General features: G+C 40.0%; 1 protein-coding gene across 1 annotated transcript in view; it reads right to left on the reverse strand.

Annotated features, from left to right (window-relative positions):
• Nucleotides 1-14,412, reverse strand: part of LOC128733618 (ecdysone-induced protein 78C) — a 50,220-nt gene that overhangs the window by 18,549 nt on the left and 17,259 nt on the right. Inside the window, exon 3 of the mRNA XM_053827339.1 lies at nt 12,648-12,914. Within this exon, the coding sequence (XP_053683314.1) occupies nt 12,648-12,914 (267 nt within the window). The remainder of the gene's footprint in view (nt 1-12,647; nt 12,915-14,412) is intronic.

Consider the following 14,412-nt stretch of genomic DNA (forward strand, 5'->3'; position numbering starts at 1 on the left):
TGTTTTTTTTTAGTGTATTGTCGCCTTTTAAATTAAACTCTTGTACCGGACAGTTGCAACTGTTGCCTTTTTATACAGGTACATAGTTACTTCAGAAGTTTTGGTAACACGCTGAAAAATCACAAACTCAGATTGAATTTTTGCATCTAAAATTCAACAAGGAACCGCAGGGAACAAAAAATAAGCGCAAACATGATCAAAAAGTAGACTACCGGAAAACAGAAGCAAATTAATATAACAGACTATTTTTAATTTACTGAAAGGAACTGGTATTAATTATATTTTGCAACATAGTTTCTTCCATTGTAACTACCACATGCATTAAAATGTGTATCCTATACCCGTGAATCTATTTTCCGCTTTGTGTTTATCATTTTCAATTACTTTGAAGACTTCTCAATTCTTAATCGCTTAACTTTTCCGAGAGTCCACCGTAGTTAAATTTGCAGGTATGTTAAGAATATCAAGCTATTAGCGCCAAAAGAAAGAAAATACTATAGGACATTTTTCAAAATTTTCGTCAAAGTGGGCTGAAGGTTGCCAGACTTTCGTAAAATTTTCTAAAGAAAACGGGCATAATTTATGAACTTATTCATAAAAGCAACATTTAAAAAAATTGAGATCGCTTATTTACTAACAAAACCAAACGAGAATTTTTTCAATTTTCTTGGATATCGTTGATTTTAAAAATTCATAGCTCTTGAACGAGCCAAATTTTCAATAGCTGTGGAAAAAAAATCGGAAAAACCATTGAAATTTTCAAAATATTTTTTTCATATTTGGTAAATCATAATATCGGTGCACCAAATTTCTTTATTTACCGCCATCCGGGGTGACATTGTGCCACGGGGGTGAGATTGTGATAAAAACCAAAAATGTTTATTTGTGAAAATTTATTATATCTATAGAAACTGGTGACCTTAATTCAAAATGATGATGAAAATAACATATTTATTCATAACTTAGAATGGAACACAGATAATATTAACAAACTATTTAGCCCAAACAAGGTTTCAAAGTTCGCGGTCAAAAATACTCGGAAATAACGCTTGTAAAAATGTCCCTCATAAGCAATAAATCGCATCAACTTGTTATTTTGAAGGTATATAAACTAATCATTTACAATGTATTGAAAGGTTATTATGCATTAGATAAGTTTTGATTACAAAAATAATATTTTTCGAAACTTTGTACTTTTCGAGTTTCACGGGGGTGAGATTGTGCCAAACCCTAATGATCGATTCATTTTGTGGATTTTACATACACGACAAAAATACGTCAGTATACACCAGTACACTCACATTCTTTACTATTGAGCACAATATTTTGATAGATTACATTGCATCATCCATTTTGGAGCAAACGGCATCATAGGTCTGCTAAATAATTTAAACTAATTTTTACTTTTTCTCTGGAAATTTCAGATGCTTTGAATAAACACTCTAATATAAGACCAATATATTATACCGTGTATAAACTGCCAGTTTTAAGGAGAGGAAGGGGGGTCGGATAGGCCACATGTTCTCGAACGAAGTAATGGTTACTTTTATTAAATGATAAAATAGGTATGCTCCCTTAGGATACACCCCTTTATATATCTCCCCCTTGTTAACCCTAGAAACGCTACTGGCTATATCTCGGAGGACCTTTATCACAATCTCGAGTTTTGCATGTTTCTGAGGAGTTCATGGAGGAAACAACTCACCCCATTCCTTAGCCTGATAAAATAAAGCGGATAGCATTTAAATATTCGCCATTTCACGAAAAACCTTACGCGGGATGTACCATTTCACGAAAAATCTTTTCGTAGAGAGTACCATTTCGCAGAGGTGGCCCAAATGAAGGAAAGTAATAGAGGTCAGTAGATTTAGGAGAACAAATAAACCTAGATAGAGGTGATCTCTACGGGGGGCTGAACCTCAAGGTATAGATTGACAGGTTTGAAATCAACTTAGTTCCTAAATTGTGTGTATACTGAGCTAAAGAACAAAAACATATGCTTTTGGCACAATCCCGCCCCGGATGACGGTACTTATTTATTTACTTTTTAATGAGGCTTCCAACCGGTATCGATGCATCAAAGAATTTCTCCAATTTTGCGCTTAGGTTCGATATTTTCACAGAAAGACCAATAAACTACCATTAATTGTCTATGAAAACGGATTAGAGAATTATTAAGTTTTTATTCGAAAATTTTTGAAGTTCCTTTATTTAAATCACCCTAACTTAGAAAGATGTACAGTCAGTCCACAATCTTGGATCACACACAATTATGGGTCATTTTGGCTTTAACTGCCGAAATGCATGAATTTTATACTAATTGCTTGACATAATTGTTACTCATAAGTAGCACTAATAATTTGATCAGTTATTAAGTGACATTTAAACGGAAATTAGCAAGTAAAGCTTAAATGACCCACAATTGATTATTATGATGGAAATCCCTTGTGATGAAGGGTAAATCTGCAGAGGATTATCGCTACCGTTATGGTCACATGATATGGAATGACCCCCAATTTCTATTGATTGATTTCTATAAATCGTGAAAGGTTGTGAACGGAGAATTGTAACTTTAAATCGATGACGAAAATTTACTCTGTAGCGAGTAAATGCCTAATTGCACAAACGTTTCAAATCAAAGTTATTTCCGTACATCGCCCGCTGCGGTGCCGTGTACCATAGCAGGCTTGTACAATGTAAACAGTGATATTCAACTGTGCAGTACAGTGTAACGGAACTGGTGTTTATTAATGTCCGGTATAATTCTTCTTTCAAAATAGTCTGGTATAACATTTACTTACAATTACAAAAATAATTTTACTTACAATTATAAAAATATGTATATTTCAGCTCTACATATTTTAACTGTCATTAGTGGAAGACCAAACTGCACTTACACCACTATCACCCAACATAAACATTTTTAGCCGTTAAGCTGAAATAATTCGGACACTTTCAGGATTTTCAGACTGAAGCACAATTACACTAGATGCACAAATTCTGCAAAGCAGTCAAATGCCTCTTCCCAGCACCACACACTAATAATATGTTACTCAAAGGGCTGCTTGTCACCTACTGGTCTATGTTTCACCCCGGGATTCAAACTCGAATTCAAAAAACCCACGAAAAACAATCGCACAAACAAGGAGCAGCAGCAGCAGCAGTGCCATAGAATGTCCAAACGAAAGTAAAAGTTGCAATTGCAGCGGCGTGCCCGTAAGAGTCGGCATACTGCAACGACACCCACCCGCGTCACCTTTCCGAGTAAGAGATTGCATAGCGGCAACTGCTGGCGTCACTGCTGTTGTTACTGCCATCGTCGTCGTAGTCCCCGCTTAAACGACGTAGGCTCGAGCACACTTCTGCCATTTTCACGGGTTTGGCTCACTAAGGTAGGCAGGAAAACCGACATACAAAAGTGAAAGAAAAATCCGGAAGAAAACTTCAAACTGCAACACCATGCACTATCAATGGCCACCAACTGTTGCTTTGCTTGCCTTAGCTCCGGCTTCGATCGCGGTCCGTGTTTGCATACATTAGCATGATCTGAAACCTTTTCGACACTGCCCGGAGAGGTACATCGAGTCCGCACCAAGGGTTGCTTCGGGATGGATCCGGCACTGATCTTCAAAGTTTGCAAATTTCTCTTCGCTAAATGGAGTTTCTTACTACTTCCCGTCGACGTCTTCGCACGAATGTCTTCAGCCGATGCACTTTTTCGTTGCACCGAGAAATGCACAACGCCTAGTTGGGTCTGCGAGCGCGTTTCTGGCGGAAGGGGGAAATTGAATGTGTAACGTAAGGGTATTTACTCTTACAATATACAAAGCATTATGTTAAGTCATTTCCATTTGGGTAACCACCGCCGCAAAGCTGGCCGTCTAGGGGCTAGGATTTGGAGTCGTATTCGGTCTAGTGCAACGCCGATAGCATCGATGGTAGTACCACCGACGGACGGCCGGTACACGTGTGCGAAATAGAAGTGTGCGGCTGCCGTTCATATAGGATGGGCAGGGCGCCATCATATCGACACCGCAAAACAGCGACGCTCAATACACGACAAAACGCTGTAAAGGCGCTTTTCCTCATTGAGATCGAACATGCTTTCGTCCCGAGTAGGAAAATGTTTCATGTATTGATCAATTATAGGTATCAATTTACTGCATATGCTTCTTAAATAAATTGCATTTCAACGATTCTAAGTTTAGAAATATATCAGACATCATATAAAAAGAAGGTTGTACCTACCTACATGTAATTTTATAAAAGCACAATAGAAATATATATTCGAAACTTGTGATATCCTAGCTACATCGGCCAATGAACAAACGCATCGTAAAACGAGAAAATGCCATTATTGCGGCATCGTGGCCGTGTAACCGATACAGCAGTTTAGCTGTATTCCCAAACCAGCCACACTTAGTCGCTTATCTTGCGAATCGAGCTCGAAATGTTGCACTTTCTCCTTGCAGTTTACAGTTTACACAACTGTTGATTTTGAATACTATTTCCTGGTTATTTTTACACGATAATTTGTTTATTTGAGTACATGCTATTTACCTGTAAGTATGTTTTTAAGTCGCTTTAAAACAAACTTGTACAGTATGCAAATTTGAGGTTTGTTATATCAAGAAATGGAGATTTTGAAAAACATCATCAAACATATACATAATAGAAATGTATCTTATGTCGCATAAAATCGTTCCGATCTAAACTATTAACCCTCTAACGAGCAACATCGTAAACACGATACAACCAAGCTAATGACTATTGAATGTACACTCAAAAGAATCTTAAGTTTTTTTGGATTTTTTTTTTGAAAAATAATTATCTAGATGAGTACCAGGTTAGAAATAGTGCTTTTTCTGTTTTTAAATTCCAACATGCTATCCATTTATTATTTCAGATCTAACATACTACAAAATTGAAATAAAGCATAGCAGAGCTTTGGGCTTAATCGTCTATTTGAGACTTCTTTATCGACAGATTTCAGTCGGCAGTTAAAGTGCAGGACAATTTCGGTGTTAGTTCAACGATCCTACTGACTCTAACTAGCAAGCACCGCCCAACCGAGATTCGAACATACGACGACTGGCTTGTTAAACCAGCATCGTACCTCGAGGCTAACTGAGCGGTTGGAATAAAGCATGTAGGTAAATTACTCGCAAAAAAATTGGAAGATTTGTTTTTCTTTTTTCCAATCCTGCATTAACCAATATCTGCGATCCACAGGACCTGCGGAAAAGTTGGGTTCGGTTCCGGTTCCGGTTAAACTTGGCTCTCATTATAACTTGGTTCGATCTGTGGATCCCTCAGCTTGGGTAAAGAGGAAGAATATACAAATTTAATAAGCGTGGTTTCTTTACCTAATTTTACCGCGCTTTCCCCTTCACGTCTTGTAGCGCCCTATGATAGAGTAAAGTGGTGCAGAACGCACTTCTTAAGCAAAACATCATTGTGCAGAGCCAATCAATCACACCGTAGATTGTTCCACATTTTTAACCATTTAAAAGACTTGGGGATCTCTTTATCCCATATTCCCGGTGAAATTTCATTACAAAATTAGGTATTTTTGTCACGATTTTTAGCAAGAATCAATATCATTATGTGGGGCAAGACGCCAAAGCCCGTGGACAAAGCATACCAAATTTTGACAGGCAGACGTTAAGCGCAACACGCAGCATTACATATAATTTCATGTTGAAAGTATTCAACTCACATTATATAAGCTCCTAATACTAGGCTAAAAAAATGGCCTAAGTTTCCGCTAAATGCCTGAAATATAATCCCAGCCAGCCCGTATATGAATGTACGAATATTACCGTAAATATTTCTTAACAAATTTGGATTCGAAAATTAAACATACATATTGATACGTAATTCTCACCTTATATAGGGTAGAGGATCCATATTTCGCCAGGAGCCATATTTTGCCAGTTGATGAATCCAAAGCCTTTTTGCATATTTTTGGTAGACTTAAAAGAAATTATTTGACGAATTGGTAAAATTGATGTCCTCAATGTCCGGTCGATAGTATCATATGCGGCTTTGAAGTCAACGAACAAATGCGTGCGTTGGAACTTGTATTCACGACCCTTTTGGATGATCTGCCGCAGTGTAAATATTGGATCCATTGTAGACCGACCTTCGACGAAACCGGCTTGATAAGTTCCCACAAATCTGATCGCAATTGGTGATGGCTGTTTTGATGGTGTTCCAACAATCCTCGAGAGAGGCTTCGATCCACACGTCCTCTTCCGGCAACTCAGCTTCGAGTGAATGCGCGTAGTTTGCGGCGACGTCTGGCTGCTTGAGCCGCGCGAGATCTAACCGAGGCTGGCTTCGGTACCGAACGTTGTTCACAACGGAGAATCTTGGGCGCATCTTAAACATCACAGGGTACCCTTCTAGCACAGTTGTTATAAACTAGTTGTGGTAACCGATTAATGACTGATTTCAGTCATAAATAGGTTGCAGCAACCAGAAGTGACAAAAGTGTGCTACTTGGGTAGTGGTCCAAATCAACGTTAGCGCTTCGATCGGCTCTGACGTCGATAATGTTTGAGAAGTGCCGATCGTCGATCAAAACGTGGTCGATCTGTGATTCTGTCTGATTTGGTGTGCTTGTGTACGATTCTGTCCTGGCAAACGGTACTACGTCAGGCCGTGTTCGGAGGCGGCAAAGTCGATAAGTCTTAGGTCCATTTCATTGGTTCGCTGGTGTGCGCTGTACCTTCCAATCACCGGTTTGTATTCCTCCTCCTAGCCGACCTGCCATTGAAATCCCCGATGACGATCTTGATATCATGTTTTGGGCAGCCGTTGTATTCACTCTCCAACTGGGCGTAGAATTCATCCTTGTCGGCATCGGTACTTCTGAGGTGAGGGCTGTGTACGTTGAGGATGCTTATATTGAAGAACCGGCGCTTGATTCTCAACCTGCACATACGAGGATTGATTGGCCACCACCCAGTCACCCGTTTCCGCATCTCGCCCATCACTATGAAAGCTGTACCCAGCTCGTGTGCTCAGCTGTTTCGCCGGAGGGCCAACGAAGCTCGAAAGAGTCCTCCTTCCGTGTCGGCAGACGACCTTGGTTTCCACCGGGGTTGGTTACCCGATCTCCACCAAGGTTGCTCGTATCTCGGCTGGTACCACGAGGAGGTAGGGATAGGAGTTGCTGAATAAGAGGCTATGAACGACTGTAGGGTCTATTTTATGCCTACAGGTGCACAAGGCATCGACGGTACTTATTATTAAGCCGTTTACCAGCCCGAATCGCGTCAACTCGAAGGTGTCATCGCTGGATGAAATTGTAGCAGCCATCAAGAGTCTGAAATCCAATAGAGCGCCAGGGATAGGCTGTATTTCAGCCGAAATGCTCAAAGCTAACCCATCTTTGTCAGCCCAGATGATGTATCAGCTTTTCAGCAATATATGGGACACCGCAACTTTTTCGGTGGACTGGATGCAGGGCATATTGGTCAAAATCCCTAATTAAGGAGACCTAACTGAATGCGGTAACTGGCGTGGCATCACGTTGCTCTGTATAACTCTCAAAGTACTCTGTAAGGTAATCCTCAACTGGATCCAGGAGAAGATCGACGCTACTCTCCGGCGGCAGCAAGCTGGATTCCGTGCTGGCCGATCATGTGTAGACCATATCACAACGCTCCGTATTATATTGGAGCAGATCAACGAATTCCAGGACTCTCTTCTGCTGGTGTTCGTTGACTTCGAAAAGGCGTCCGACCGACTCAATCACGAAAACATCTGGGGCGCACTTAGGCGTAGAGGTGTTCCAGATAAGCTAGTCCATCACATCGAGGCTCAGTGCGAGGCGTTCTCGTGAGAGATGTGATGAGATGATGAGACATTAGTTGGAGCAATTGACAGTAGACCAAATCGAGTCTATGGTAGTGAACACTGACAAATCCACCAACTTCACAGTAATGGGACAACAAGTTGAGCAGGTAGACGCCTTTCAATATCTTGGTAGCCAGACAACGCCCGATGGTAGTACCAAGACTGATATATCCATACGGATCAGGAAGGCTAGGGGTGGTTTTGCATATCTGCGAAACATTTGGCGCTCAAACCAGAAAACCCGAATCTTTAATTCAAACGTTAAATCCGTACTGTTGTATGCCTGCGAAACGTGGTGCGTCTCAGCGGAGACAACGCACAAACTGCAGGTATTTATTAACCGGTGCCTGCGATCTATCATTCGTGCCTGGTTGCCTGACAACTGGATATCCAATGAGGAACTGCATCGTCGGTGTCATCAACAGCCGATAGCCACAGAAATTCGTGAACGTAGGTGGAAGTGGATCGGACACACCTTGAGGAAAGGAGTAAACGAGGTCTACAGAGAAGCACTCGATTGGAATTATAAAAAAATAACATTTGTTTTGCTATTTTGCTTCATTTGGTGAGCAGACATTTGCAAATTTTTTAACAGTTTTTTCTATCAAATTTCCATCTTGCTTATAATTTCATGTGTAGAGATTTTTTCTATTATGCTTATTCTATGAACTACAAACCAGGACGTAACGTGGAGCAGGTTTCACCACATCTTGACGGTTGCTTTTCAAAATTAAATTGAACTTTTCTATCAAATTTTTAGTAGAAGGGTAAAAACTTTCAATCGCCGTCAGTTGAAACAATTATCAATTTCAATTGATGCTTGCTTGAATAGTTCTATTCAACAAATAAAACAAGTCACTTCATGTGTAAAGCGAAGGAAAGTCAGAATCAGCTTCATTTATTTGTCTCGATAATATCGTGCTACGAGTTTCTGAAATATGATATGTTCGAAAATCAAATTACATTGATAAGTGATGAATGACTGAAAAATATATTTTTGTAGCCTTTTTATAAATAATTTTTTTTTCGATAGATGTCACATTTGTTTACACCCCCTCTCCCCTCTGTCACAACTTGTAACAAAATTGACACCCCCTTCCCCCCATAGGCCGTGAACGTCATTATTGAATGATCCCCTTAGAGCGTTTAACAATTGTCGGGTAATTTTTCAAATAGACCTATGTGACAATGAGAGATTCTCTTCGTGGCTCCTCTCTTCCGCTTTTTACGGCGATACTAATGCGTTTTAATACATCAGCTTTGCATGAATCGGTTGCCGGAGTCACTAGTTAGCTAAATGTTTTGAAAATTTTCTTTTCTTTGCATTTATGTAGCCGTGAAAAACGGAAGAGAGGAGACGCGAAGATCTCATTGTCACATAAGTCAATTTGAAAAATTACCCGAGAATTGTTAATTTCAGGTATTAACCCATAGAGAATATGAAAGCTACCGGTAAGTGATTTAAATGTATGTTCATTTAGGAATGTTTAATGTGATAGACAAGAATAACGAAGAGACGAAAATCCAACAGGGGACATAGTATGGAGACGGAGGATGAACCATGAACTTGCGTAGCTGTCTGACGAACCCAGATACAAAAGGAGACTAATGCTAGGCGGATACGATGAGCTAGACATGTAGCAAGAATGCCGGATAACTAGATGCAATCCTTTGTTTACTTCAACATTGGTACCCAAGTAACAATGTGAGTTTTATGGTAATCTTATAGTGGTTTTTATGACTAATTTTGGTAATAAAAACCATCATAAGAGTGTGATAAAACCCAAATTGTTGCTTGGGTAGGAACAACCAGGGCGCAGCAAGCAAGATGGTTAGACTAGGTGAAGCAAAATATGGCAGCAAATACATGGTGTCCAAGGAATTGGAGTGTGGAAGTCCACAACCTAGTGAATTTGAGAGATTTTGATCATCAGGCTATTCCATAGAACGGAAAACTGATTTAGTAAATTAAATAAATAGTAATAAACAAATAGTAATTGGTATGTTATAAGCAAAGTCGCAGCGCGCGGTTGGTCAGACTGGCCGCCGATAAGGGCACTAGCCCTTCTTTCCGACTTCTTGGTCGGTGGTTTCTACAGTAGGTGGAGGAAGAGGCACAATTTGTGTCTAAAAATAGACCAACCCATGTCGCTATGGTTAATAAGGGGGGTTGTGTAGACTTCTTTTGTCCAGCGCCTCTGTGGTTCAAAGGTACACGGGTACCAGTGAGCGACACGCCCTGGCAGGTGTTGTGGGTTCAAATCCGGTTATAATCTCTGATTACAGCTTGGTTCGACCCATGCTCCTTCCAGCATTGGACAAAAGATAGGAGTCACAACGACAACTTGTTAAGCATAGCTACCTATTACCCCCCCCCCCCCCTTCCTTTCCACCCTTCCCCTTCATTCCCGAAAAAATCCTTCTTCATTACTTTCCCTTACCGTCCCTTCATCAATTGTAGAATCATCGTTTCAAAAAAAAAAATATTAAGATTATCAATGTACATTTGGCGAAAGTCGGTAAACTACAGTGAACTTGACACGTCGTAAGGAAAACGGTTCTATACAATCCAAATCCAAGATGGCCGCCAATTTTTTTTCACTTCGTTTATAAGTCCTATCTCTCCTCTTTACAAAACCGTGTCATTTGTAGTTTGTTTCATAGCAAATTTTGGAAATATCACAATAATTATATGAAAATTGTGAAATGTGCTTTATTCAGTTAATGCCATTGCACTAATTGCCTAATTTTATGAATGTTTCTTATAGCATTTTTTCTCAGCTTTCCAATGGCGATCTTGAAATGAAAATCGGTTGGGAGGCTCATGGTGAAAACGGCCATTTTTTGATAAAATCCAACATGGCGACCAAATGCAAGATGGCCGCCAAAAAAAATTTACTCCATTTGAAAGCCCTGTTCTTCTTCTTTACAGAACCGGGCCATTTGTTAGTTGTTTCATTGCAAATTTATGAAATATAACATGATATAGATCTCAAGGTTTGCTCAAAATTCAACTTTTTTTGGAACTGTTAGGCCCCTTGGCGAACGAAGGGTCCACTATTTCGAGGTATCAAAAGTGTAATTCTTATTTTTTAACCATTTTCAACCAATTAAGCGCAAAAGTTCTAATATTTGAAGACCTCGTGTCAGTAGTGGCCCCATTTCAGCAAGAATTACTCAATAGCATAGATCTTTTAGAACCGTGGAAAAATTTCGAAAAGAAAATTGTAAAGAATTTGGTATAAAGTATATCCAAAAGTGCATGAATAATTCATATACTCAATTGTAGTGTATGTTATATCCGATTCAAACGAACCATGATTATATATTTAATTGTCTAGTTAACAAATTCAAAAAATAAACAAGCAGATAGGCTTGAACCGCTGTTTTTGCTTCGATTCTGCTCTTTTGAGTAGACCGCCTCAGCTAAGCCGAATTGGAAAAAAGTGGTGTACCGGGCACTTTTAGAGTTAGCTATTATCTACTATATTGCTGAAATAAGCATTGCTATATTTTTTGTATTTATGGCGCTATAGAGTTGCTAGCTCTTGTCTTTTTGATATCACCATCCCTAGCGCTGCGTCTAAATCATTATGTTTTTATTAAACCACATCAATTAAATTGTGGTATATTATAGGATACAAATATAAAAAAAACAATGCAATTTACTTAGCATCTGAAAGACCAGCCAAACAAATTCTCATAATCTATCACCGTCATAAGCAAACTTACTTTGAAGTCGTATAAACTTCCAACATGCTTATTTCGGATTAAGTACGAGAATCGCGAGCAAATATGAATATGAATTGAATTGAATTGAATTTACTACTGCCGGCTTCAGTTCGGTAACGGTTTTGTTTTCGGACGTTCCAATTTTTTGAAAAATTGAGGAGAAAGACTCGCAAAGACCGTGTTATTTTTAGAATCTTTACAAAGAAATGGACGATCTCGCGGAGCTGTGCAATTGTATAATAGCCATTTTTTATTCAGGCATACGCCAGCAACTGCTTTGCTTTGTGTTATTCCAATTTACAGTAATTATAACGGACCCAGATAAAGGTCACGTTTCCATACATTTTAATAATACTTTACTGCCTATCTGCTATGTCAAACGTTGAAGTTTAGTACAAATGTAATAAACTGAGATACGGAAGATCCTGTTTCTCAACAGCAGACACATTAATCGCACAAAGTTCGAATGCACAGAGTTGGTCCAGTACTGCAGAGTGCATTCGCCTTTGTTGCAACATAATTTCATTCCCATTCTTGCCACCATTCCCTTGCCAGCTCACGGTAGGCGCGGGGCAGTGCGTTTAAATGCAATCGCGCATGTTCTTCGCGGACAACAAGAAACCATCCTCGATCATCTCACGCTTGCCAGGCGCAAGGCTGTAACTAAAACCGAAAGTTTAACTGTACTTGATGAGTTCAGCCCGGGAAGGGTTACTGCACGAAGATATGTTGCAGCATGAAGCTGCAACCGGGATCTGATGCTAAAATAAGAAACTGGCAAAGAAAGAAAAACATTCAGGTTTTTTCTTGGCTCGGCAAGAGGTCCACCGCAGGAACGAAGGAGAGCTTGTTTCTTTTCTCGCCGTATAGGACGTTTCTGTTAAATCATTACATCATATCACATGGTCGTTCATAACGTCGCACTCTGTCCCACTTAGACGGTGCAAAAGTTGCACTCTGTTTGATTACCAAACAATCGTATTAATTGCTCGCTTGTAAGGAAATTGAACCACCTAATAAATCTGTTTTATGCTACAAACACCACTTACAGTCTCTGCTCATCCCAACGGCTAAACATTTCTTAAAGCGACAGTACTGGCACCGGTTCCGATTGAGCCGTATCACCAAACACTTTCCGTCACGCAAGCAACGGTACTCGATCTGCTTCTGGATGCTACGTCGGAAGAATCCTTTGCAGCCCTCGCAAGATGTCACCCCGTAATGGTAACCGGAGGCCTTATCTCCGCACACTTTGCAGGCTACGAACGTTTTCGAGGAGGTCGTTGAGCTGGCATCCGAGCCGGCACACTGCTGCTCTGGAAATGAAAAAGAAAGGCGTAGTGAGAAGGGGTGAACCAAATATGGAGGCGGGAGGATGAAATGCGTACGGTGATTAACGTTCTTCGGATGAATGTCCGAGTCGATCAAAGTCGATAAAACTGTTGTTTTCTGGCGACGAAAAATACCATTAGGAACGTAATTAGCACTAATGAACATGGAGGAAGTGAATTAATGGACTGACCGACAGTTATACCAACTTCAGTTTGATTTCGATCGAGGATTGGAAAAAATGCGAACAGGAAAAGAGAACACCATTGGGGTACTGTTTCATAACAACCATTCGATTTCAAATGATAAACGAACCCATTGAAATGCGAGCTTAATGGAAAATAGAGCATAAATTACATTTATGACGATCAAGTGTTAACTAGAGTCTTATCTTCCGTATTGGTAAAGTAGTTTATAGTTTTACCGTAGTCGTTATAAAGATCATTCCTAACTCACAATAGCCTCAGCCCAGCGTAACCTACATAGACGCAAGGTGAATGATTTTGTGATGTCTCAAATAGATTAAGTATTAAAGCGTAGAGCAGATGTCCCATTGCATCTTGGCGATAGCAACGCTTCCTGTGGTTGGATATGCAAGCTTTCAATAGGGTTTTTTTTTGTTTGTAAACAGGTTCTACCCGGTCTACATTTTTAAAGTTGAAAGCTAGTGTAGTTCCGAGATATTTAAAAACGAGCAACGAAAACAATTGTGCACAGTCACCTCCAAAATCCATGAGTTGTAACCCGGGAGCAAGCAAAACTGCTGGATTATCCTAAAACTACAGTGACGCGAATGATAAAAAAGTACAAGGAAGTTCTCGCGACTACCCGTAAAGTGCAAAGCATGCGTCGCAGTCCATTATCCGAAAGATATCTTCAAAAACATTAAAGTTAGTTGATCGTTAGTGTTTCAATTTTCAATACTTAAGTTTTGTAGCAAATATTTATTCCTCAGAACAATCAAGACTGTAAATTTGCAGTACTACAATACGGACATTTTTCGGCAGAGTACGAACAAAAAGCGAAGAAACTGGAGGTACTACTTAGGGCGATTCCCATCATCTGGGGATGGGATCTGACCGTTTTCTTGTCCGTTGCTGTATCCTATGCCGATTGATCCGTTCCGTATTTCCATTTTCGTTTTTCGTGGTAGACGAGAATTGCGGTATACCTTACCAAGGTCACGATACCAATACTCCGCTGATGGGTCTACTATTTTACATCTAGCTTGCATTCCATGGATACGGCATTCCATATTCAGCTACTCGCTCCGAGACAGACGCTGTTTGAGCTGCCCCTCATCTGGGGAACAGGCGCTAAAGTTCGCACCCCCTAGCCTAACTGCTATCATACGTACATGAAGTATTTCCAGGTATGGACATCGATCGTCATCGTTTGACTTAGATCGAGCTAGGTAGAATCTTGAGAAGAAAAAACATACCGTTTTGGTATAACACTGAACGTGCCGCTTGCTCCGACGGTCGG

Source organism: Sabethes cyaneus, chromosome 2 (genome assembly GCF_943734655.1).
Source record: "Sabethes cyaneus chromosome 2, idSabCyanKW18_F2, whole genome shotgun sequence".
In the NCBI taxonomy this organism is placed as follows: Eukaryota; Metazoa; Arthropoda; class Insecta; order Diptera; family Culicidae; genus Sabethes; species Sabethes cyaneus.